Raw genomic sequence first — 26,484 nt, 5'->3', positions numbered from 1 at the left:
CATTGAATGAAACAGTGAACAAGGCATATCTGCTGTTCATACTGTGATCACTGTGCTCCTAAAACCACTTGTTCCCAGTAATCGGGTCTTTCAATATATTTAGATATTTTTCTGAGTTTAAGTGGCATCTTGCGCTGCGTGGCACACGTTTACAATTAGATTGACATGTTTGGAATAAGTAAGCTTGGTCAGGGCAAAATGCATTTAAGTGCCAGTATAGAAAACCTCACACTCCAACACATTGATATAATGGTCAGTTTTGATGTCTTCTCCTTATTCACCAATGTCCCACTCAAAGATACTTTAGATCTCATCCAAGTCATATTTCCTCACAATATCTCAGCCCTATTTCAGTTCACCATGAACTCAGGCTATTTCATTTGGAAAATTCTAATTTTCCAAATGAAATAGCCTGAGATTAATTTAAATGAAATTCAGGTTCTTTTTTAAGAAAAAGTCCTAAATTCTGCCCCACATAAACCCACTGTCTGGCTATGCTATGTGGATGATGTGCTCTCCATTTGGCTCAATGGCCTGCATACACTCCACAATTTTGTTAACACACTTAAACAATCACACCCCAGGATCTAGTTTACCTTTGAAAAGGAAAACAACAACAGTCTCCCATTCTTAGATACTCTGATTACATGCCAGCCTAATTGATCCCTGGCATCAGTACTGTCAACAGGGTGTAGCATAGAGGCAGCCTGCCTCACAGTGTGGCTTCGTTCAGCCATATCGCGGTATGCGCCGTTACTATACTAACAAATCCTGTTAGCGTAGCAAGTGTGGAAAGAAATTTTTCCAAGCTTAAACTGATTAAAAATTATTTGCGAACAGCAATGACCCAAGAAAGATTGGTTGGTCTAGCAACTATACTGAGAGAGGCAGACATAGCTTATAATTTAAATTTAGAAGAGCTTATGAACAGTTTTATGCTATATCCCCATAGAGCAAACATTTAATTAATATTATTATGTAATCGTTTTGCATTAATGTTTCTCTTGTAATAAAAACAAAATAGCAATTAGACATGTTCTTATATTTTTGTCTTATAATCCATCAGGGGCAATATTTAATTATTTGCCTCATGCGCACGATCTAATCTGACTACGGCCCTGCCTGGCATTCTCTGTTTACAGAAAATTTACACATACAGGTAGATGCATTCGCCAGCAGTCACCCTTCCCTCCCAACAATATGGAATTAGTAAAAACCCTATATAACAAAATTAATCAGTTCAGATAACAGTGCCCTAACTACTGAACTCAATCATATCCTCAACACTTTCTTAGCTAATGGCTACAACCCACATAAAATATTAAAACCATGTAACCTCAACTCCCTTACCTCCTCCTTCAAAGCAGAGATTACTCAAAATCTATCATCATTCCATATATGTGAGGTACATCTAAAAAATTAAGAAAAATCCTAAGGGAATACCCCTTAGACCTACCAGGAGTATACCAGGTCCCTTGCAATTGCAAACTGTCCTTCTACAGCCAAACAGACAGGATAGCCAATATCAGTATATACAAACACAAGGACTACATCTAGTTCCACCAATACAGCAACTCGGGACTTGCTAACCATGCTTTGGACACCCACTACAGGATACGCTGGAAGATGGCCACTCTGTTGCACAGCAGCAAATACAAGTACAAAAGACTATTCATCGAATCTGCCCCAGCTCTGAAAAATTTTCCAAACCTCAACAACTTTGGGTGTATGAGACTGCCATAAATTTGGGAAGCATACATTTTAAGATCGTCAGCCCAACATTCAAGACAATTTAGCCCACTGGGGGGGGGGATTTAGGACTCTAGGTCCGACTTCTGTGGCATTTATTCACCCTCATTTCCTCTGTGCATGTGTGCACACATCATTGTTTTTTTGTTATCCTTGATGATGGCACTGTAACATTGCTGAAATATAGGAAGGTATTACCGTATTTTTCGATAGATAACGGCGCGCGTTATCTACACAAAAAAATAATAAATTCGTTAAAAATGAACATACACGGTATACAATAGAAAGGTACGAGAGGTAAATCAAATGTAATAACAAAACTAAGGTAGAAGTATTATTTAATATTTATTGAACATTACACTATTCAAATCCAAAAAATTCTTCATCAGACTGAATATTGAAAAAATCAATTGTGTTAATAATTTCGTTTGGTATTTCTTCAGCTTAATAATCATTGTCACTGGACACCACTGCATTCCCTTATGCTTTAATGAAACCATTTCAAATAGTTTTCACTTACAGCAGTCCAACTTTCTACAATCCACGTAACTATATCTTTATATGATGTTCTTTTCATCTGCTCAGTTTTGTTATATTCATGGATGCCATTCATCATCCAATCTTCCCACTTAGCCTGCAAATTGTCTTTGAATGGTTTATTTACTGCAAGATCATGGGGTTGGAGTTTTTTTTTGTTAAACCACATGGAATGACGGCCAATTTGGAATACATTTAGGACTCTAGGTCCGACTTCTGTGGCATTTATTCACCCTCATTTCCTCTGTGCATGTGTGCACACATCATTGTTTTTTTGTTATCCTTGATGATGGCACTGTAACATTGCTGAAATATAGGAAGGTATTACCGTATTTTTCGATAGATAACGGTGCGTTATCTACACAAAAAAAAATTAAATTCGTTAAAAATGAACATACACAGTATACAATAGAAAAGTACGAGAGGTAAATCAAATGTAATAACAAAACTAAGGTAGAAGTATTATTTAATATTTATTGAACATCACACTATTCAAATCCAAAAAATTCTTCATCAGACTGAATATTGAAAAAATCAATTGTGTTAATTTCGTTTGCTATTTCTTCAGCTTAATAATCATTGTCACTGGGCACCATTGCATTCCCTTATGCTTTAATGAAACCATTTCAAATAGTTTTCACTTACAGCAGTCCAACTTTCTACAATCCACGTAACTATATCTTTATATGATGTTCTTTTCATCTGCCCAGTTTTGTTATATTCATGGATGCCGTTCATCATCCACTCTTCCCACTTAGCCTGCAAATTGTCTTTGAATGGTTTATTTACTGCAAGATCATGGGGTTGGAGTTTTTTTGTTAAACCACCTGGAATGACGGCCATTTTGGAATACTTACAATTATTTTAACTTCTGCTGTCATGTGTACCCTACACGAATCCAACACTAACAAAGATTTTGGTTTGAAAAATGCCATTTTTCTCTTTCGCCACACAATCTCCAACCAAAATTTCGTAACCTCGGAATTTATCCAACCTTTATCATTAGCAGTAACAATAATATCTTTGGAATCGCAAACTTTTGGAACAGATAATGATTTATTTTATGAAATATTTTAAAACAGGATCTATGTACGGAATAATTGACCACTGCTACTAGCAACGCATGTGCTTTTAAAGAATTCCTCCATCCTCTGTCCGTACTTCCTAACTCTACCGTTAGTTGGCGCATGTGCGTTATCTATACATCAAAAGGAGCGATGAAAATGTTGGGGATGCGCATTATCTATCGAAAAATATGGTAATTAAAGTTTTTTATAATTAATTTTCTATTATTATTATTATTCTGGGCAACTTCAAGGAGTCGACAGACTCATCGAGGGAGGCCCTAACATCATGTCAAGAACAACTATTCGACATTCACACAGTATCTATCATACCTTGCCTTGAACTCATTCACGGTCATAGCACCAACCACAAACTCTGGCAGCTTATTCCACTCATTCACCACTCTCCAAGTAAAAACCTAGCTCTAACACCCTTGTTAACCACATTCTTGCCCAGCTTCCATGCATGGCCCTTAGTTCTCCCACCACCAGTCCTAATTTCAAAAATATCTTCTGGATTAATCTTATAGTAACCCTTCAGTAATTCAAATGTCTCAATCATATCACCCCTTTTCTGCCTATCAACCAATTTTTGCAACTCGCAAATCTTCAACCTATTCTCATAAGGTTCATTCCACAGACCTGCTATCATCTTAGTCACTCGTCTCTGGATCCTCTCCACTTCTTCCCCATCACGAAGAAACCCTGGTGCCCATAACTGGGCACAGTAGTCCAGATCGGGTCTTATCAAGGCTCAATACAGAGGAACAATAACTTGTTTGTTCTGCATGTTAAAGTATTTTTCAGAAGCCAAGTGATTTGATGAGCTGATTTAGCCACTTTTGCAATGTGCCCCCTAAACTTCAATTCCCTATCCACCAGCACTCCCAAATCCCTGGCCTCATCAATCTCCTGGAGTACAGTTCCACCAATGTGATATACTGCTGCTATTCTTTTCACCCCAAAATGCATAACCTTACACTTTGCCACATTAAATTGATATCCATTTTTCGTAGCCCAGTCCTCCAAACTATCCAAATCATCCTGCAAAATTTTGACATCCTGTGCACTCAAAATTGTTCTACCCAACTTTGCATCATCAGCAAATAAGTGAACACTTCCTCTCAGATCCTTCCCTATATCATTGATGATCAAATTGAAAAATAGTGGTTCAAGAACAGAGCCCTGCGGCACACCACTAGTCACAAGCCATCTTTTAGACTCCACTCCTGAATAAACCACTCTCTGGTAACTCTCCATCAACCACCCTCCTATCCATCTCACCAACCCTATATCCATCCCCATCTGCTCCAGTTTACTGATTAGAGTTCCATGTGGTATCCTGTCAAAGACCTTGGCAAGGTCCAGTAGAATCGCTGTAAACCCATTACCCTTATCCAGTTCAGCCATCACTGTGTTATAAAACGTGAGCAAGTTACTGAGGCATGATCTACCGTTCACAAAACCATGTTACCCCCCATACAGTATCCCATTTTCATCTATCCAATCCTGTATTCTTCTCTTGACTAGTTTCTCTCCAAGACCGTGACAACGATTCCTGATATGCTAATCGGTCGGCAATTTACAACAGTAGTCTTGGAACCTCTTATGCAGTGGAACTATTTTCCCCTCTTTCCACGAGCTGGTATACCATCCAATCCAACAGATGTATTGACATTGAAGTTATGCAATAGACTACTCACCTCCACTTCATTCACCACAATTCCCATATAATGTACTGGTTCATTCATTTCTGCAATGTCACCACCTGGAAGATATATTCTTGCAAAGTGCTCAGTCAGTAACTCAACTATATCAACTGATTCAGTTACCTCCCTACCATCGGCATTCTTTAAAATCATTCTGCCATATACATTTTTCCTTTTACTTGCAACATATCGAAAAAACTGTTTAGGATTCTCTTTAGCCTGCATGTCCAATGTTCTTTCGTAATCCTTTTTTGCTTTTCTTACCACACTCGTTACCCTTCTGGCCTGCCCTTTGTACCGTTCATGTGCCTGCCGGTCACCTTTCTCCTTAAATTCCCTCCATAGTTGTTTCTTTTTTTTGTAGCTCAAGCTTAATGGTGTTATTCATCCATTTAACCCCCCTACTTGATTTATTATTCGGACTCTTGGTATACAGTCAGACATTGCTTCATGCAAACACTTCTAAACTGCCTCCCATGCACTACCAACTTCTAGTCCTTGCAGTTGTACATGCCATGGCACTGAACCAGTTAAACTCCTAAGATTGTCATACTTACCAGCCCGATAATTCCGTGTACCCTGTTTTAATTGTAAATTCTACACCTTTAGCCACCTCCCAAGTCAAGACCCTATGATCACTCTCACCAATTGGTGGCAATATTGTCATATTTGTTACAGCCAAATCCTCAGATGTAATTACTGGGTCAAGCATCTCTGACCCCTAGTATTTTCCATTACATGCTGTCGCAGATAGTTATCCCTTAATAACTGCATAAAATCCAATTCCTTCCTCCCGTGTGTCTTCTCGTCACTCCAATCAATGTGACCATAGTTGAAATCTCCCATAATAATTATCCTCCTTCCACTCATTTCTTCTATTTGCTTGTGCATACTGTCTCCGCCATCTTTTCAATCACCCGGTCTATAGCAGCACCCAATTGTATATTTTGTTCTGCTAGCCACAATCTCACACCAACTGGCCTCAAATGTGCTCTGTTCTCTATCCTGCAATTCAACTTCTATTCTCCTTGGCTGCAGCTCATCAGCTATCATCAACAATACTCCTCCCCCCATTTTATTCTCCATGTCATTCCTGAACACACTATACCCATCACATTCAATCCCACTAACTCTATCATCTACAGTTAGCCATGATTCACTAATGCCAATAACCTGTGGTCTGGAAGTGCCAACCATGGCCAAAAACTCTTCCTTCTTGTTCCTAATACTCCTAGCATTAGTGTACATGAATTTAAGACCCCCATTAGCCCCATCCCAATTTATGCCTTATATTAACTATCCCATTCTGATTTGTTGTCCTTATTTGCTCGGGCATATTATACTCATTCATACATTTAACTGCCTCCCTAAGGTCTGTATATCTACTCTCCCCCCCCCCCCTCTTAATAAATCTAGTTTCCCTGATTTTGCACATCCTCTACATTCAGCAACACTTTTTCAAGTCTCCTTACACCATATCCATTCAAATGCAAGCCATCCATCTTATATAGATCCTTTCTCCCATCGAACTCACTCCACACGTCCACCAATTCCACACCACTCGTCATACAAAACCCACGCATAAAGTCATTTGCAATTATGGCCCTCCTTTTAAACATTTCACTGTCATACCGTGGCAAAAGACTAATCATCCTAACTCTCTCAGTCGTTTCTTTTGCTACCTCAAACAATTCATTCAGGTCTTCTATCATTTCCATTTTATCTCCTTTCAAATCATTCGTACCTGCCACAACAATCATTTCTTTCACCCTTTCCTTTTGCTCTCTAATAGACTCAGTTACATCCTTTATGGTCGCACCAGATTGGTACGATTTTGTCACATCCTCTACTAACACACCTCGTACTAACGAGTCTCCATACAGCACTCTCTCCTTCATTTTGTTTACATTCACACTCATACGCTTATTTTTCCTATCATACTTTTTATTATTGGCTGGTACACTCAGTTGACTTTTGTTCAGACGCTCTAGCTGCCGCTTTGCCCTTTGTATCGCTCCACTCAATAACGCAATCTCACTCATTGCATCTATCTCGTCTTTTTTATTCTCTGTAAAACCATTAATTTGCTCTGAATTAATACCATCATTCACACTTTCTATATTCTCGCCCTCACAGCTCTCTGGTACAACCTCGCCATTTCTTGTCATATCACTGTTTTCTTCATTCTGAAGTTTGACAAAAATATCTCACTCACTACCTGAAATACACTTTAATTACTCATTCTCTTTACATTTTCTACACACACATTCACTCCTTTATTAGCATCTAACCGTAATCCGACCGCTCTCTGCAAAGCGTACTTTTCACAGATAGTACACTGAGTCATCTCCTTTATATTACCGGTATTACTGTTATTGAATAAAGATGGCGAACCATCATTACTGGCCGCCATTTTCCTTCCTACGGGAGCCATACTTACTTAACGTATTTTATCAAATTATAAAATGAAACACCAAAAACACACAAACAGACACACTAAGATACACAAGGCAAACAAAACTACGTAATATTCAAGTAAATTTATCAATGATAACTTAAAAAATAATCTTATGATAAGATAAGTGTTATTATCACAAACGACCTTTGTATATGTTGTCATTTCCTGAAAAATTAAAAGTTATGGATAACCAAGGTATAAGTTATCTACAAGAATAGCCATTTCAGTTGAATAATGGTGTGATTATTATTTATGGTTGTTTTGCCACAGATGTATGTAAGGAATACATATAAAAAAAAAAAAGAGGGAGTGGATTGCATGTTCCACATAAGTTGTGTACAAAACACTAATAAATATTTAAATTATCAAATGCAATATATTTTATGATAAAGATATATCTATAAAAGATATAATGACATAAAAGGGCACGTCTTGAGATAGCCAAGATGGGGTTGCACAATTATATTATCTAGGCTAAACATCAGAAGTCTAAAATACCAATGTTTTGGCCATCATATTGTGGATTATGTTGAAATTTGAAGTCAATTCAGTTCAGCATAACCAAAACATTCTGCCTACATCCTCGTGTGTGGGCCTGATAATATTCCTGGATATATCTCCAGCATTAAACCAGGGTTTCTCAAATTTTTCCTACAACAGAACACTTCACAAATTCTGAAATTTTAATGGAACACCTTGGTTAGAATCGAGTATCATCAGTCATATTCAATGTAAAGCTAAGCACACACTATCGCTACAGCAGGCTGTATCGCATCGCAAAAATGTGACAGCGCACACTATAGGCATGCTAGGCGGCAGCACATCGCATTGACCTTGCTTGTGACCGCATGTTTCCTAGAATACATACCTCTGTACTTCACTCGTGCTTGGAGGTGTCGACAACCACACCGTGGGTGGTTGTCAGCCAGCGGCTGAGTCAAGGCCAGTGTGCGCTGGCCTTAATAGCACAATCCACATGCAAAGTGATGCCTAATTTTCAAACATGTTTGAACTTGTCGCAGCATTTAAAACCATTCCACCTCATATTAATTTTGATAATTTTTTACTGAACACTTAATCACTTTCTGCGGAACATAGTTTGGGAAATGCTGCATTAAACTATCAACTGGAGGAAAGTATCTAGGAGTGAACTAAGATAGGTAGGAATCAAGGTTTTTTTTCAGTCCCATTAGAAGAGAGACCCAAGTTTTCTGATCAATGGATTTAATCACCAAGATTGTTACAAGCAAAAAATAAGTTTTGGACTCCAGAGCAAACTTTGGTTTACTTTTTTCCATATTTCTTCCAGCATGTAATATGAGAAAAGAAAAATGAGACCAATATTTCTTTACAATTCAAGGATAGGTGACTAAACCCATCAACCACAGAAGCCTTAGGTGTCTCTCTTCTAATGGGAGTGGATACCAATCCTTGGCACCTACCTATCCTGGTTCACTTCTAGATAGTTTCCTCCAGTCTGATAGTTTAATGCCTGTTAGCTGGAGATATAACTAGGAATATTATCAGGCCCACAAACATGAGGATGTAGGCAGGTTTTGGTTATGATGAACTGAATGAACTTCGAAGTTCAACATATTCCACAGTGTGATGGCCAAAAGGATATAGGATTTAACAGTTATTCCACAAACTGGGTACTAAAGAGTATGCTGCACTGAACCTAATAGTAATACCGTGAGGCTTCCATGACAGCTAGTGATAATCTTACTGCCCCTATTCTGCCAAGGCCATGATTTGTAGGAGAAATTCACTGTTGCTTTGCTTAGTAATGTAGCCAGTGGTGAGCTATAAGGGGCTCGCCCGAGCCCTTTGTTAATTTTTTCTCAAATTTTCAAGCCCCTTGTTCTTCTTGTTTACTTTTTTATTTTTTTCGAAAAAAAAAAAACATAGTTTTTTTAAATATATTAAGCGACAAACTCATACGGTAACCTAACAAAGTGATTTTATTAAATAAAATATTATAGTTACTGTTACTACCATTTTACAAATAAGAATTCACTTTTGGAAATTGCATGTAAATAAATAGGACTATAAAATAACGCCCCTTGATTGGTACCATTGATTATCACTTTAAGTATAAAAACAAAGAGAAATGTAACATACTTCAATATTATTGTGTTTAGATAATATTTATTATTTATAGATTGTTTGCCATAAAAAGTTCTGTCGCATTTTTTATATACAAAATAAAATAAATTTATTTTGTATATAAAAAATGCAGACTATTTCATAGGTGCGATTATGAACGATTTTATTCTTATTATATTTTGATAGTAAAAAAACGTTTTTCTTATGTAAGAATAAATTAATACAGATGATTGTGTGCAAATATTTCATGTTTAGATCATGAAATATTCATTTAAAAATGATAGCCTTTACAGGATGTCCCTTCATACTTTTTGATTGGCATTTGTACACAAGCTGTATTGATAAAAGTTTTTGTGTGAAATACATCTTTTTTGCTCGACGATGCGAGCCCTTTGTTAAAATTTCCATAGCTCACCTCTGAAAGTAGCCATTACTTTATATTCCTCATGTCACTCTAACTGTGATTGTTGTTTAATTTGAAAGTTAGTGAAATGTACAGTAATAGATAATTTACTAAGCCAAGCAACGATGAAGAGAAATATTTCACATGTGGAATAAGCAAAAACTTTCTAGATTGTTCATTGCCATCTTTATTCTGTAAAAGTTTACTTTTCGTAACCAAAAATTTTGTGAGCAGTGCTCATTTCAGTATTGCTAATTACAATTATAAATAAGCACATGCATGCATATTCTTTCCCTCATCTGAAATGTGGTATTTGTTCATAGGTTTGCTCAAATGAAAGTCAGAATCTCTTAGATTTTCTCCTGTTTCATCCATATCCACAGCTCCAGTTGGCTTTCCTTTTCTAGCAGCACTGATTGAGCAGGTAGCAGTGTTAAAGCATTTACTATCAGCAGTGATTTTACACACATTGTTCAGATGTCATTTTTTAATTTCAATTTCACCCATGAATGGCTATTAACTATTTGCAAGGGGTGGGGGGTAGTCACGTAAACTTTCAACCTTTTTTGTACTGTGGGATTGATTCCATAGACTGAAACTAGTCTTTATGGGTAAAGTTCACCTTCTCTATTCTACTTTAAATTCTTATCTTTTATCCTAGTATTGATTTTCCAAGTGGTGTGCAAAAAGTATGCAAGAGAAGAATAAAATGTAATTCTACTTATACAAAAGCTCAAAATAGTTGCATATATCATCATGTCCAAAAGTGATTTTGGATGTGTTAATGATATACAAGAAAGTGATCTCCCTTATTTCACCTTCTTTTGGAAAAATTCCATTAAAAAGTTTGGTGACTCTTAAGTGATTGTTTTTGATATCTCAAGGCATTTGATCAGGTTTGGCAAAAAGGCCTTATTAATATGTAAACTTGCATTTTATGGTCTAATCCCTTAGCTTCGGCAGATGGGTTACTGGCGTTCTGTCTGAAATCACATTGTGTTATATGGTGGATGGATCTTTATTCTCAAATGTTGTAACTAATACTGGCCCCAAGGCTCTATTCTTCCACCTACTGACTTCTTTCTAAACATATCAATGGCCTTCTCCATGTAACTGCAAATCCAGTACAGATTTTGTTGATGATACTGCTGCCCTTCTCCACTTTCTCATTTGACAAATTTTGCATTGTCCAAACTTCAAGGATATCAATGTTAGCAATCCTAAATTCTAATCTCTAAAACCATTCTTCTGTTAATTGCAGGGCTAGTAAAACTCAGTCATATCTTATTTCTCACAACAAAAAAAAAAAAGAGGAAAAAACTTTTCTTCCAGTTCCATGATAAGATAAGATTATTCTTCATAATACATCATGACTCTTCAGCATTAGAGAAATTAGGTGTTCTTTCATTCATGACATTATTGACCTCTGAATCTGTAAGCTTAACTTCAAACTGAAAATCTATCCAACCATATACTGTTCTCACATTTTTGGCACTGATTATTGATCCATCTTTGACCAGTTCACTCCTCTACTCTAACCACACAGACATTGAGTTTCTTGCATTTTCTACAAATATTTCCATGGTCACTATTCATTGGAATTGGCATCAGCAATTCTACTTCTCACCTCTAAATTATGTTAAAACTTGTCCAGCAGCAGCTAATTGACATGCATTCACAGTTCATTCACAGAATTTTTTTTTTTACTGCTGTATTTTGGAATGGTCTCTCCTCATGAATTTCTTTAATGTTACAATTTATAGGTCTTCGTGAAGTGTAATATTAATTTTTTTTTTTTTTAACTCTCTGCCCATTAATGGTGCTCATGTCCTATAGGTTGAATAATCTCTTGTGTATGGAATTAACCATAAAAACACACATATGAAGATTAAGATGGTTTAATGGACACAACTTGTATATACCTAATAGACCCCATTCAATCTAGTCTATTAGTCGTCTTCTTCTTTTACCCTCTATATACCTAATACATTGCATTGAATGGATTTCAAGTTTGGTGTCTGGAGGTGAAAAATCATGGAAGCTGATTTTTGATGATGCATGTGAAAATGTATGTTCATATAGGCTTCCTTGAGGTGAGAGAGAGAGAATATAGAGTGCAGTTTTTCTCAGGCTGCAAATCTGAATGAGATGTCAGTTAAAAGATTCAAGGGTATCTTTGGGACCAAGAGAATAATTACAATGCATATATACTAATAACAGAAGTATCAGAAATGTGAATGAAGAATTTTGGGCATTGCTTAACTGAAATTGGCCAAAAAATCATAGGTATTATTAGTGAGACTTGGTTGAGAGCAAGAGATATTCTCATCGGAATTTGTATAAGAGATTGTATTTTCAAGAACAGTATATATATATATACACACACACACACACACACACACGGGGTGGTCTGAAAATTTCTCGGCCTCGACCATATGGCAACACTATATGTAAGATTTTTTTTTCCCAAGTTGGTACATCTGTCATAAGAATCCATGTAGAATTGCAAGTCATTCTATCAAGTAGTTTTATTTATACAGCAATTGGAAGCCAAAGTGTTGTCTGTATCCCTTGAAATGGATAAAATTGAGTATCGTGCACTTATAAAAGTCTTTATAAAAAAAGGTTTAAAGCCAAAGGAAATTCATTCAAAGTTCATAAAAGTTTATGGACACTCTTCTCTGTTTTTGACAATTAAGAAATGGGCTGCTGAGTTTAAACGTGGCCATACCAGCCTTGAAGATGATCCACGTGAAGGACTTCCAAAAGTGTAACAACACCAGAAATAATTGATCAGTGCGCGATATGGTATTGGATGACTGGCATGTCAAAAGAACGTGTAGAATATATTTTGCATGAAGAATTGAAAATGAAAATGCTTTGCTCAAGACTGGTGTGGCACAGATCAAAAACGCACTCGCATGAAAATCTCTGAACAGCGCTTGGAACGTTTTAACAAGAATAAAACTAATTTTATGCATTGATTTATTACTATGGATGAGACTTGGATTCACCAGTACACACCAGAATCCAAACAGCAGTCAAAACAGTGGACAGAAGCCGGTTGTTCAGCACCAAAGAAGACAAGGTCATGGCATCGGTCTTTTGGGATGCTAAAGGCATTTTGTTTATTAATTATCTTGAATAGAGTAAAACAATAACCTGGAAATATTATTCCGATCTTTTAACAAGACTAGCCAAAAAAATTCATGAGAAAAGACCCAGTTTGCAGAAGAGAAAATTCATCTTTCATCAGGACAATGCACCTGTCCACTAAGGTGTTTTGGCAATAGGAAAATTAAGGGATCTGCACTATAAATTGTTGGAACATCCATCCTATTCCCCAGATTTAGCTCCCTCTGACTTCTATCTCTTCCCAAAACTAAAACTCTTCCTCACTGGTCAACAAGGAAGAGTTTTGAATCAAGAGGGGATTGCAGCTGTAGAGGGGTATTTTGCAGATCTTACTGAGAACCACTATAGGGATGGGATAATTGTGCTGGAGCATTGCTGGAATAAATGTATTAGTCTTAAGGAAGATTATGTTGAAAAATAAAAATTATTTTGAAATTATGAATTTGTTTTTTCGTTGTTAGGCTGAGAACTTTTCAGACCACCCACGTGTGTGTGTGTGCGTGTGTAAAGAGAGAGAACTGGACAAAAAAAAATGTTGTTATTATTAATAATAGCAGAAGAATTGCAAAAACCAAAGTTGAGGGAGGTAATTCATTTGAATCTGTTAGGTGTGAGATTAGTGCCAACAGGACAAAATACATGTGGATAACATGCATTAGTAAATTAGTTCTTCAGGCTCAGGGTATGTAATTATTATCAGAAACTTCAACTATGAAAATGTAAATTAGAGAGAGGAAATTAAATTTATGCAGCTACTGGAAGATAATTAGGTGAAACTGCATATGATGGAAGATATCCAAGAGATTGAGAGTATTTGGTCTAATGATCTGAAAATCGGGTGGTCTTTAAAGTTCTTGGCCTAAAAACGAATTCATAATTTCAAAATTATTTTTATTTTTCAACATAATCTCCCTTAAGACATTTATTCCAGTGCCATTATCCCCTCCCTGTAGTGGTTCTCAGTAAGATCTGCAAAATACCCCTCTACAGCTGCAATACCCCTCTTGATACGAAGAAAAATGCTGACCAGCGAGGAAGAGTTTGCTTTGGGAAGAGATAGAAGTCAGGGGGAACCAAATCTGGGGAATAGGGTGGATGTTCAAACAATTCATAGTGCAAATCCCTTAATTTTCCCATTTCCAAAACACCTTTGTGGGTAGGTGTATTGGTCCTGATGAAAGATGAATTTTTTTTCGTCTAGTCTGGTTAAAAGATCAGAATAATATTCCCAGGTTATTGTTTTATCCTTTTCAGGATAATTAATAAACAAAATGCATTTAGCATCCCAAAACACTGATGCCATGACCTTTCCTGCTGATGGAACTGACTTTGTCTTCTTTGGTGCTGAACTGGCTTCTGTCCACTGTTTGACGGTTGTTTGGATTCTGGTGTGTTGTGGTAATCCAAATCTCATCCACAGTAATAAATCAAAGCATAGAATCAGTTTTTATTCTTGTTAAAACGTTCCAAGCACTGTTCACAGATTTTCATGCGCGTGCTTTTTGATCTGCTATGAGCAAGCTCGGCACCCATCTTGCACAAAGCTTTTGCATTTGCAATTCTTCATTCAAAATATATCCTACACGTTCTTTTGAAATGCCTATATTCTGAGCAATTTCACACACTTTGACTCGCCGGTCATCCAATACCATATCGTGCACTCAATCAATGATTTCTGGTGTTGTTGCACTTTTTGGACGTCCTTCACATGGATTGTGTTCAATGCTGGTACGGCCACGTTTAAACTCAGTAGTCCATTTCTTAATTCTTGAAAATGAAAGAGAAGAGTGCCCATAAGTTTTTATGAACTTCAAATGAATTTCTTTTGGCGTTAAACCTTCTTTCACAAAGAATTTTATAACCACATGATACTCAATTTTATCCAATGCAAGGGATACAGACAACACTTTTGCTACAGACAGCAGCATAAAAAACTACTTGATAGAATGACTTGCAATTTCACGTGGATGCTTATGGCACATGTACCAACTTAGAAAAGAAAAGAAATCTTGCCGATAGTGTTGCCATCTATGGTCGAGGCCAAGAACATTTCAGACCACTGTCATATGTAATTTGAATTCTAATCTCGATAAATTTTATTGCCATCTTCAGTCCTTTGGTTCACTTACTCAAGCCAAAACCCAAAGGCTTCCTCACCAAGTACATCTCACTTTTCTTGGCTGACACTGATTTTTTTTTTTTTTTCTTCTCTCTCTCCCACTTTAGAAAATAACATCTTGTTATCATGTTGAACTTATCAGAACCATTCACTCTTTGTGCCCCAAACCTATGAACCTGTTCACCATGTACTAATAAACACTTAATTAGTATGTAGAAATAAATAAATAAATATATATTTATTTATATTTATATTTAAAAATAAAAAAAGAATGGGAGAAAGAACCTTTTGCTCACCTATGTTACAAATGTACTATAGGTTTACAAAATGTGGGTGAGTGTCACATAAAAATTACTGCAGTAATTTTTATGTAAGTCATGGATTTCAGGCAGGTCGCAATAATTCACTTATTTTAGTCATACATTATGTATCTATCCCATATTGGTTCTTCAGAAGACAGTATTAAAATGTTATTTTCAAAGTAAGTTGGTTTTCGCAAAAAAATATAATTTCTGCATGCTTCACTATTTTTCTGCTTGATATATCTTACCCTAACTTTGTGGTTATGGTCGAAATATATTAGATTTTACTTAAATAGTTTCTCTTGAAACAATTTGTTACCCATCAACCTCTTCCTAATGCAAGCTATGCACTAATTGTAATTGGACCAGTAAGTCTGGTAGTCGTAAGCTAATGTTTTTTATTCCCCCCCCCCCATAGTTACAGTGGGCGATAATATTATTAGAGCCACCTCCATAGATTACAGTAACAATTTTACACTTCAACCAGTTATAATAAACAAAAACCTGGTTACACAGAGTTCTTTATATTTTTTTTATTAGATATGTTTACTGATTTTAAATATAGAGTTGACAATACTGCACTGTTGGTTTCATAACCTGTCATATGGACGCAATTTTGTGTTTAGATTCTCAGCGACTGCTTGACAGCTATCTTGTTCAGTTGCGTTTGTTTATAAGTTATTAAGGTTATTCAAGCGTTTTAATTACTTTGGGAGTGTTCTTATAATATTTTGATGGTAAGTAGTTTATTTCAAGATTTGTACATGGTTTATAAGTGTTGTTTGTATTATTTTATGGTTTTTTTTATTCTTTTCTTGACAGAGTGTATTTTTACCATGGGCAAGGCCAAAGATCTTTCTCCAGTGAAAATTTCAGAAATAAAACTGCTCTTAATGAATACTGAACATTCTCAAAGGAGAGATAGCATCAATTGCTAATGTTTCATGAGCATCAGTGGGCCAAATTAAAAAAAAAAAAAAAAAAATTGATGCAAATATTGAATTGGCACTGAAGCATTTGAAGAAGTGTGGCCAAAAAAAAAATTACCGCCCCATGGGATGAAAGAAAAATTAGAGATATTTGCACGAAAAATAGGAAGACACCTCGGAGGGTTCTTACAAACATGATGCATTAAGATATCTTCAATGGCAGCTCATTGAAGGACTTGGGCTTAAACAATGAAGCAAGATCAATTCATCAAGGTACTGGAGTCCAAGATGCTAACCCCGGTATAGGAGTGGTTCCCGAATAACGATTTCACATTCATGCATGATTCTGTTCCTTTCCATAAGGCAAAAAAGTAACAAAATTCCTGAAAGAAAAAAAAGTCAAGGTTCTTGACTGGCCTGGAAATTCACCGGATCTCAACTCCATTGAGAAGCTTTGAGAACTGATGAAGCAGGAAATTTCCAAGGAACGTGTTACCAACAAAAAGCAATTAATAGAGTGTTTCATTGATGTCTGGCACAGGAAAATCAATAAAATTAAAGTGCAACAAATGCATAGAAGGTATGCCCAAAAGAATCGAAGCAGTAATAATTGCAGCAAAAGGTGTCGTTATTGAATATTGACCTCATAATTATTTCTATCCGCGCTGTTAGCTTAGTGGCTTTGCGCTTCGCAACCATATGCCTGAGGAAAGGAGTGTCTTAGGTTCGATTCCCGTCTACGACTTGAGGAGCATAAGGATCTTCCTTAGCCATAGCCAAGTTAGCCAGTCTTAGGTGTGGACAGCAGGGTTTTTCCTGCCAGTTTATCTTGGGTTTTTCATCCCGCAAGCAGGCAAACCAGACTCGTGAACACACAGGCTACAGTCATAAATATACGGCAAGGAAGGCAATGGGGAACCACCTTGCGTCACTATCTCCCTAGTAATCAGCTGCAACCCTCTCAAGAGAGGAAGGCACATGATCAGATCAGAATTATTTCTATATACATTTACAATGTAAAAACATTGACAATGTGGTTTTATTTCTACTCGAAATTCTCAAAATACCTTTTTTGCACTGTGACTCTAATAATTTGATCACCCACTGTAGATTGCTCTTGTTTAACCAGTTGGTCTTAGTAAAAGGCATTTAACTTTTTTTACCTTGAAATTTTAAAGAAGATACATATAAAATTAATTATTCTGTAGGGAATTACCCTAAAATTGGATGATCATGGAAGATGTATAGTTGCTCGCATCATGCATGGTGGAATGATCCATAGACAAGGTAAGCAAATTTAGTAGATTTAATGTAGTACAGGTGCTTTTCGTTATAATAGGCACTATTATAACAAATGATAAGTCCCAAGCAAAGCCACAGTGCTGTTCTAAAGGAAACTTACTATAGCAAACTCTACACGATACCTGTTTTTGTATTTGTTATTTATTATTATTATACTGAGTGGCCACTTTATTGGGAACACCTCCCCCATTTAGGAAACTAGATCATTCCGGAAGACATTGAGGCAGATAGGTATTTAACGTTTTTTTTTTTTGTGTGTGTGTGTGTGTGTGTGTATGTGAGTGAGTGATGAATTAGAATGGGTAAAAGGCATGAGTTAAGTTGGAACATGTAGTATGATTGTTGATCCCAGATGTGCTGGTGCCAGTATTCTCACAAATGGCTACTCTTTTGCACTTCTCACACAAGTGTTCGGATGTACCAGTAGTAGTGTAATAGCCAGACAACTTCAAGCCAGTGACAGTCCTCTGGATGGAAACTGCTCAATAATGGATAAGGTTAGAGAAAAGGGGCAAGAATTGTGAAATATGACAGGAGGACCACAACCAGTCGAATCATAGTTGAGTACAATAGTGGTGGTCAGAACATCATCTGGACGTGCACAGTCTATTGCATGCTGTCACGCATCAGGTACAGAAGCAGAACAATCATCTCAAGCCTCCATTGCTATCAGCTAAAAATGGGAAGATGTGGCTTATGTGGGCACATGATCACCAACATTGTATAGCTGATGACTGAAAAAATGTTGCCTGGTCTGACAAGTCCCTGAGCACTATATCCTGTAGGTGGAATAGGCAGAACCATAATATGGCAGCAGCAACATGAGGCCATGAATCCTTCCTGCCAAGTAGTAACAGCTCAGGCTGGTAGTAGTGGTTGTAATGGTGTTTGATATCTTTTTACTTGGCACATGTTAGGGCCCCTGATACCAGTTACTGATCATGTTCACCAATTCATGGCTGCAGCTTACCCATCGTCACATGGGTACTTCCAGCAAGACGGTGCACTATGCCACAAAACAATTAGTGTGCTGAAGTGGTTTGAAAAACAAGATAGGTGAGTTTCCTTTTACTTCAGTGACCAGCTCAGTCCCCAGACTTCAACCAAATAGAGCATCTCTGGGATGAGATGGAACAAGAAATTTGCAGCTGCAACATTCCACCATTCAGTCTGCATCAGTTTGGCATTGCCATTGTGACAGTGTGGACAAACATTCCAATGGAGCATTGTAAACACTTTGTTGAATCAATGCCACAGAGAATACAGGCTCTTCTTAAGACAAAAGGGGGCCCACTCATTATTAAATACTATTCCTAATAAAGTTGCCTCTCCATGTATTATATATATAATGTATAATATTGTATAATAATAATAATAAATGTTAATATATATCTATGTATAAGGTAATAAAATAGTAATAACTTGTTTATTACTTGATATATATTCATAGTTTACCAGAATATTTTAGAATTCAGTATTATTTCAACATGAAATAGCATATAATGTGAAAACCCAAAAAGAAACTTAAAAATAGAAAAATAAGACATTAAAAAAATAGAAGTCATGCAAGTTAAATAAATTAAACCAACTGTTTTATCAGCAGAGTGATAATTAGCACTGAATGTTTTATATATTTTATTTACCAAAGATAAAAAAAAAAATAATAATAATAAAAGGCAACTTTTCTTGCAACTCTGTATTTTCAGAAATGCCTTAACAGTTTTAGTATAAATACAGATCACGTATATCATATAACTTCATCGAAAATTTTGTTACTTTTTAAGATGATATTGCAATAAGATTGTGTAAACTTTAATTTTAAATGCAAATTTTTTTAGATGTTTGCAGCTCAAGTTTACTTAAACTCAATTAAAATCTTTTTAATTGAGTTTAAAGTTTGCAAGTTTTTCCAACAAAACCACTATCAAATGATCTATTTGCCTGCAGCTGACTTTACTAGGATTATTCTTCCATGATTATCCTTACTTTTATTTGCAATGTAAGAAAGCTGGAGTAGATGATATTCAACCAGAAATGTTCAGATATAAAAGTTGCAGTGGCCACATTGCATAGCTAAGTTCTAATTATGCATGATTGAAGAAGAACTCGCAAGGTATCTTATTTAGAAGATATAAAAATAAATAAAAGGAAATCAAACTGAATTTTTTGTTACCCTATCCCTAAAAAGGTGGTAAACTTTATGGCAAATTAATACTGTGAGGGGACTATTTTTTTTTCTATTTTGTTTGTTTATTTTATTTTTATTTTTATTATTTATTTTTTATATTGTCTGGAAACCCTGCTCCTGAGACCAAACATTGAACCTTTTCAATCTCACTTCACTACCTCCAGTGAGTGTAGCAATGGTCTTACACCAGGTTATAAAATCCATCTCTGAAATAACTAAAAGGTTATATTTGTTCTGTATTCATCATAAAATATTAATACCTGAATCACTTACGTTTAATATTTTTATTTGTAAAATTTTCGGCTAAGTTTCATAGCCCATTGTCAATACAGTTAAAAAGAACAAAAATTTAATTGAAAACACATGATATTACTTGCACTATAAGCTGCAGGAAAATAGCTCCATCTGCATTAATAGATATCATTAAAAGCTTATCTTAAAAAAAAAAAATTACTTTTTAACATTGTATTCCTGAAGACTTCTAAAAGAAGTAGAGGAAACAAAAATCATTGCTTTGTTCTGGAGACAAATGCCATTTTTACTTTTTACTGGCTTTTAAAGACCGTGCAAATTAAACTGGTCATGATAATTGGACAATGAAATTCAGGTATCCAGTGGCATCTAGTCCATCTGATGTAGTCTTTCTTCTGAGAGATGTTGGTACATACCTACATCTCTTCTGAATTTTCAGTGTGACAGTCTAATACTCCTTGGCTAGAGAATATAACCAAAACTGCCAGTTGACCTAGCAGTGTGAAGGCAGAGGTTTTGCTGCTGTATATGAACCATCCAAATATTAGCAGAGTTTAGAATATGTCCACCTTGGGGTATCCTGAACATTAATCCCATCTGCAAGTTTAGACAAAGTTTAACTTAATCATAATAGATAGTTCTATAAATCTAGGAGTGAAATGAAGTGAGTGAAATAAGGTGAAATGTATGCTCCATTTCCTCTCCTTACTCCAATGCTTGCATATTTCTTTTATTACTTGCCTTAGTATCCCATAATGCAAAGCACATCTCCTTGCAGACATGTATAATACTATGCATTATGGGAAGAGTCGCTGCTCAAACTGGTTTTGACCTTTATTGAGGTCTTATCAGTGGGAGCCAGATCTAGAGGTAATACTAAGGTTGAAATAATGCAGAAGTCATATTTTCATATACGAGTAGCCAAAAGGTGTATATGAAAATATAACTTCTGCATTACTTCAATCTTAGTATTACCTCTGGGTCTGGCTCCCACTGATGAGACCTCAATAAAGGTCGAAACCGGTCTGGATATTGACCCTTCCCATAATGCATAGCATATATTTTGATGAGAATATTTTGATGGTAAATGATAATAGACCTTCATTCCTTACTGATTCACTACATGCTGTTCCACATGACATTGTTTCTGTTACATATATATTCGTGTATTTCATTGCTCATTTAGCTTAGATACATTCACAGATCCAGTGGCCTCACTGTTCAAATCCAGGGACAATATACCATATTTGCTGGCATATAAGATGCAGAGTTTTTTTGCTTTTTTTTTTTTTTCTAAAAATTTGTCTCAAAACTGGGGTGCATCTTCTAGTGTTTAAGATTATTTTTATTATTAATCCATGGCTCAAAAGCAACATAGACATTGCTATAATATTGCTTTCAAACTTGCTATCATTGCATATACAAAGGAAACTGGCAATAGAGCAGCAGAATGGTATTTTGGGCTGCCACCAAAATATATGAACTTGGAGAAAACAAGAACAGGACTTAAAAAAAGAGACTAATGTAATGAACAATCTCCATAAAAGGAATTGTAAAATAGTCACAACTTGAAGAATTAAAAATGTGGGTATTAGACAACAGAAAATTTGATATTGCAGTATCCACATAAATGATTATTCACCAAATTAAACAAATGGCAACAGACAGAGGAATCATTGAATTTACAGGTTCAGCATCATGGTGCTATAGGTTTATGAAAAGAAATAATCTACATATAGGAATAGAAAAAAAAATATCACAAAAGATGTGGACGAATGTAAAAGTATAGTTATTGACTTTCAAAAGTACGTCATTAATGCTATGAAAGAAGAGAACATTGAACTATCACAAATCGGAAACATGGATGAGGTACCTATGACATTTGATGTGCCTTTAAACAAAACAGTAGATGTCAAAAGTGCAAAAAAGTATTATTGTTAAAATTTGTGGCCATAAAAAAAACTGAAGATGATTTATTGTTTAAAGAAAGCAATGGCGGGGTGCTTAAGGGTCAAAGCTGTATAACTGAGAGGAGACCTCCACATAGCCTTTAAAGGAATGCGGAGAACCGACCAGGGCTTCTGATCTAATGTCCAATCCTCACCTTCTTGTGGTGCACCCTGTTGGGTATCTACTTTGATACCGAACGGACGAGGATGGGCTGGCAATTTGGGATTTAGCCGACCAAATTGTATTCTTATTGGTTAAACCAAAATAAAAAATGATGGTACAACATGACAAAATTTCATGCCGGATGGGGGGTCGCCCGGTTAAACAAGGCCCCGTTGTTTTCACCAGGGAACCAGGGCAAACAGCAAAAAGTCAGCTACTGGAACAAATCTGAAAACAAACCTAACTCAACATCACCAGAGTTAAAGATCGGTACTATCAACATAAGAAGCCTGAATGGCAAAGAAATGGAGCTAGCTGAGGAATTAGATAAGTACCAGATCGACAATAAGGGTGACTGAAACAAAAAAGACAAAAACTGGTGAGATCTTTCTGAGCAATAAATACAAAATGTTATATTCAGGCAATGACAATCAAGGAAAAGAAGGAGTAGCCATAGTATTCAACACAAAATACGAGGCTAATCTTCTTGAATGGCAGCCAGTCTCAAGTAGAGTAATGTGGGCAAATATGAGAATGGGGAACTGGACAATGAGACTTATTTGTGCCTATTGGTCCCACAGAAGGTTCTACTAAGGTAGAAGTGGAGGAATTTTTTGAGGCTTTAGAAAAAGCAACTGACACAATGAAAGAGGAAGAGTTGGTCCTTGTTGGGGATCTAAATAGCAGAGTAGGAAATGATTGTGAGACATACAAAAATATTTTGGGAAAATTTGGAGAAAAGAGCAATGCTAATAATAATGGCAAATATCTGTTGGATTTCTGCTCAGGACATGGACTGGTTATTACTAACACCATGTTCCAACATAAAAATGTACACAAATTCACATGGAGAGAAGAGGCTAGGAATAAGAAAAGTTTCATTGACTATGTTATTGTTGATAGTGATGTTTTCTCCCTGGTGCAGGACACCAGAGTGTACAGCGGATTTGAAATTGGAAGTAATCACTATTTAGTCTTGAGCAGGATAAAATTGAATTTCATATTGAAAAGAATAACATGTAAGAAAGTTTTAAAGCAAATAAAAGTTGAGCAGCTATCAGATGTGAACTGTAGACTAAAATACACAAAGATTATTGAAAAAAAATGAAAGAGTTTGAGAACAGGAATCAAACCTTGGAGATTCAGTGGCAAACTCTGAAGAAAACATTGATTGATTCTGCCAGACAGGCATGTGGTGAGGTTGTCTGCAAGGATAAAAAAATCAGAACTCCCTGGTGGACACAGGAAGTTAAAGAGGCAGTGAAGGAAAAGAAGAAAGCATATCAAAAGTTCCTGGCAAATAAGTCAGCTTTTACTCTTACAGAATACCGAGACAAATGTAAGAAAGCTAAACAGTGTGTAAAACTAGCTAAACAAAAGTCATGGGAGGACTTTGGCAAGAATATAGAAAATAAATATCAAGAAGGTGGCAAAATATTCTGGAATTTGTTGAAGAAGCTTAGGAATGGAGGAAAGAGTGCTGTAAAAGGAGTTAGAGATGATAAAGGTGACATGAAAACAGGAGAAAGATATCCTTGAAGTATTTAGTAATTACTTTGAAAAACTGCTGAATGAAACAAGCAGTGATAGCACAGTGGTAAAAAACACTCAACAGGCATACAGTCAGGAATACATATCCATACTTGAAGTAGAAAAAGCCATCAAAGTCTTGAAATGTGGAAAGGCAGCAGGAGTAGATAATATTCGACCAGAAATGCTGAAGTATGGTGGTATAAAAGTCTTACAGTGGCTGCACTGCATAGTTCAGAAAGCCTGGACAGAGGGACGAATTAATTCCCGATGATTGGAGTAGAGCTCTCATAGTACCCATATATAAAAAGGGAAATAAAACTGAATGTGAGAATTACAGAGGTATTTTCCTAATGAGTGTTCCTGGCAAGATCTATGCAAGTATACTTGAGAAACGGGTGAGAAGAATTGTGGAAGAAAAGCTTGGTGAAGAACAAGCTGGATTCAGGCCAAATAGAGGCTGTCAGGATCAGATCTTCACTTTACGACAAATAGTCGAGAAAGCATGGGAATATAACATAGATCTGTATTTAAGTTTTGTCGATTTGGAAAAGGCATATGTCAAGGTGCCAAGAGAAGCTATTCAATACGCTGCAGTTATCTGGTGTCAATGGGGCATTATATCAAGCAATACTTAGTCTTTATTTTAGTTGTATGTCAGCAGTTAGAATTGAAGGTGATTAATGTTAAATCTGGTGTGAGACAAGGATGTACATTATCCCCTCTGTTATTCATTATCTATATGGATCACATTATGAAGGAATGTGGTATTAAACCTGATATCAAAATTGGAGATGTTAATGTCAGCTCTTTGCTTTATGCGAATGATGTTATACTTCTAAATAAATCCGCTACAAGTCTGCAAGATTCTCTGACTAAATTGAATAGCTGTTGTAATAGATATGGTATGAAGGTCAGCAATGAAAAGACAGAGACAATGAAAATAGGCAGAATCATTGAAAATGTCAACTGTGTTGTGAATGGAGAACCTGTGGAACAAGTAAAATTTCAACTACTTAGGCATGATTTTTACTGAAGATGGTAAATTAAATATAGAAATAGACAACGGAATCAGCAAAGCTGGTATGGTGGGAAGTCAATTGAATAAATTCATATGGAATAAGAGAGAAATTAGTCGGAACACTAAATTAGCTGTATACAAGACAGTGTTCAAACCAGTTTTAACTTATGGATCTGAGAGCTGGGTCAGAAGTAAAACACTTGACCAAAGACTATAGACTGCAGATATGAGAGTCCTGAGAAAGATTAGAGGTGTGAACAGATGGCATCAATGGCGATATCATATTAAAAATGAGGATATTAGGAAAGAACTTGACATTGTCAGCATCCAGGAATGCGTTAGCAGAGCTAATCTCAGGTGGTATGGTCACTTAAATAGAATGGAAGAGGAAAGATTAGCAAAACAAGTGTTCTCTGCCAGGTTGGCAGGAAAACGACCCAGAGGAAGACCAAGATATAGGTGGATTGATACGGTACAAAGTGCCTTAGACGATTGAAATATAAGATCTGATTATGTTGGAGTCCTGACAAGTAACAGACTGATTTGGAGGAAAATTGTAGATAGGAAGTTAGTAATGATGTAATTTTTTTCATTTGTACTGTCATATCCTGTACACCCCTTGAGGGTACATGGCAGGAATTTGATGATGATGATGAAAGCAATGACTGTTTCAAAAACGAGATAATTTTGTCTAGCTCTGAAGGTGAGTAATTGCAATCCTACATTTTTCCCCTTGATACATAATTATTTTACACCAAAATTTTCTGCAGTTGTTTTCGATCAATGTAGGATAATATGCTATAATTTTTTTCACAAGAAAAAATATGTTGAAATATTCAAAAAAAATTCCCTAGAAACACAGGTGCATCTCATTCACTGACAAATATGGTAATCTTAGAAGGCAGATGCAATGACCATCTGACATCCATTTAGAGATGACATTCACTAAACAAATTTTTCTTTCACTTTATTCTTCTTCTATTTGATAACCTTCTTTTGTATACTCCCTCCCCTTCTTTTTTTCAAAGTATATCTTCCACTATCTAAGGTACTAGTTTTTCATACTATACTATACCAATTGTAGCATTGATATTAAACAACTTTTCTTGTTTATTTAATTTTTATTTCCCCTCCCTGTTTTTCAACTAATAATAAGCAATTCATCTATAGTTCATTACCAATATTCCTCCTCCACTCACGGAATTCCTCCACAGTGCAGTCATTCACAATGCTACCCTTTGGTTTGAAAGACTTAAGATCAAATCCCACTAGCATGAGGAACCTTTATAAGATTCTTTCATTTAAAAGTGAGTTAACTAGTCTGATACACGGGATTTTTCCAGATGAGGCCAGTATTGTGAAATACTATACTGGCCTCATTGACTAGGTTCTCTTGATCATAATACAAGTAGGTATCTCCTCCACATTTTTTTTTTTACTACTTCCTGCCCTTCTGGAATGTGTTAATCATCATATTGTTTCCATAAGTTGTTAAATATACTCCTCAATTTATTTCTGTTACTTCTTCACATTAATAATTAATAAATGTCAGTGTCACTATGTTTACG

General features: G+C 36.0%; 1 protein-coding gene across 1 annotated transcript in view; it reads left to right on the top strand.

Moving 5' to 3' along the window:
• Positions 1 to 26,484, top strand: part of LOC150100826 (peripheral plasma membrane protein CASK-like) — a 710,225-nt gene that overhangs the window by 490,754 nt on the left and 192,987 nt on the right. The window contains exon 14 of the mRNA XM_090401913.1: positions 17,720 to 17,798. Within this exon, the coding sequence (XP_090258039.1) occupies positions 17,720 to 17,798 (79 nt within the window). The remainder of the gene's footprint in view (positions 1 to 17,719; positions 17,799 to 26,484) is intronic.

The sequence above is a fragment of the Typopeltis vanoorti genome, chromosome 12, assembly GCF_054136105.1.
Source record: "Typopeltis vanoorti isolate ZY-2024b chromosome 12, IOZ_Tvanoo_1.0, whole genome shotgun sequence".
Classification (NCBI taxonomy): domain Eukaryota; kingdom Metazoa; phylum Arthropoda; class Arachnida; order Uropygi; family Thelyphonidae; genus Typopeltis; species Typopeltis vanoorti.
The sequence above is the reverse complement of the archived record's forward strand: the minus strand, read 5'-3'. Positions and strand labels throughout refer to the sequence as shown.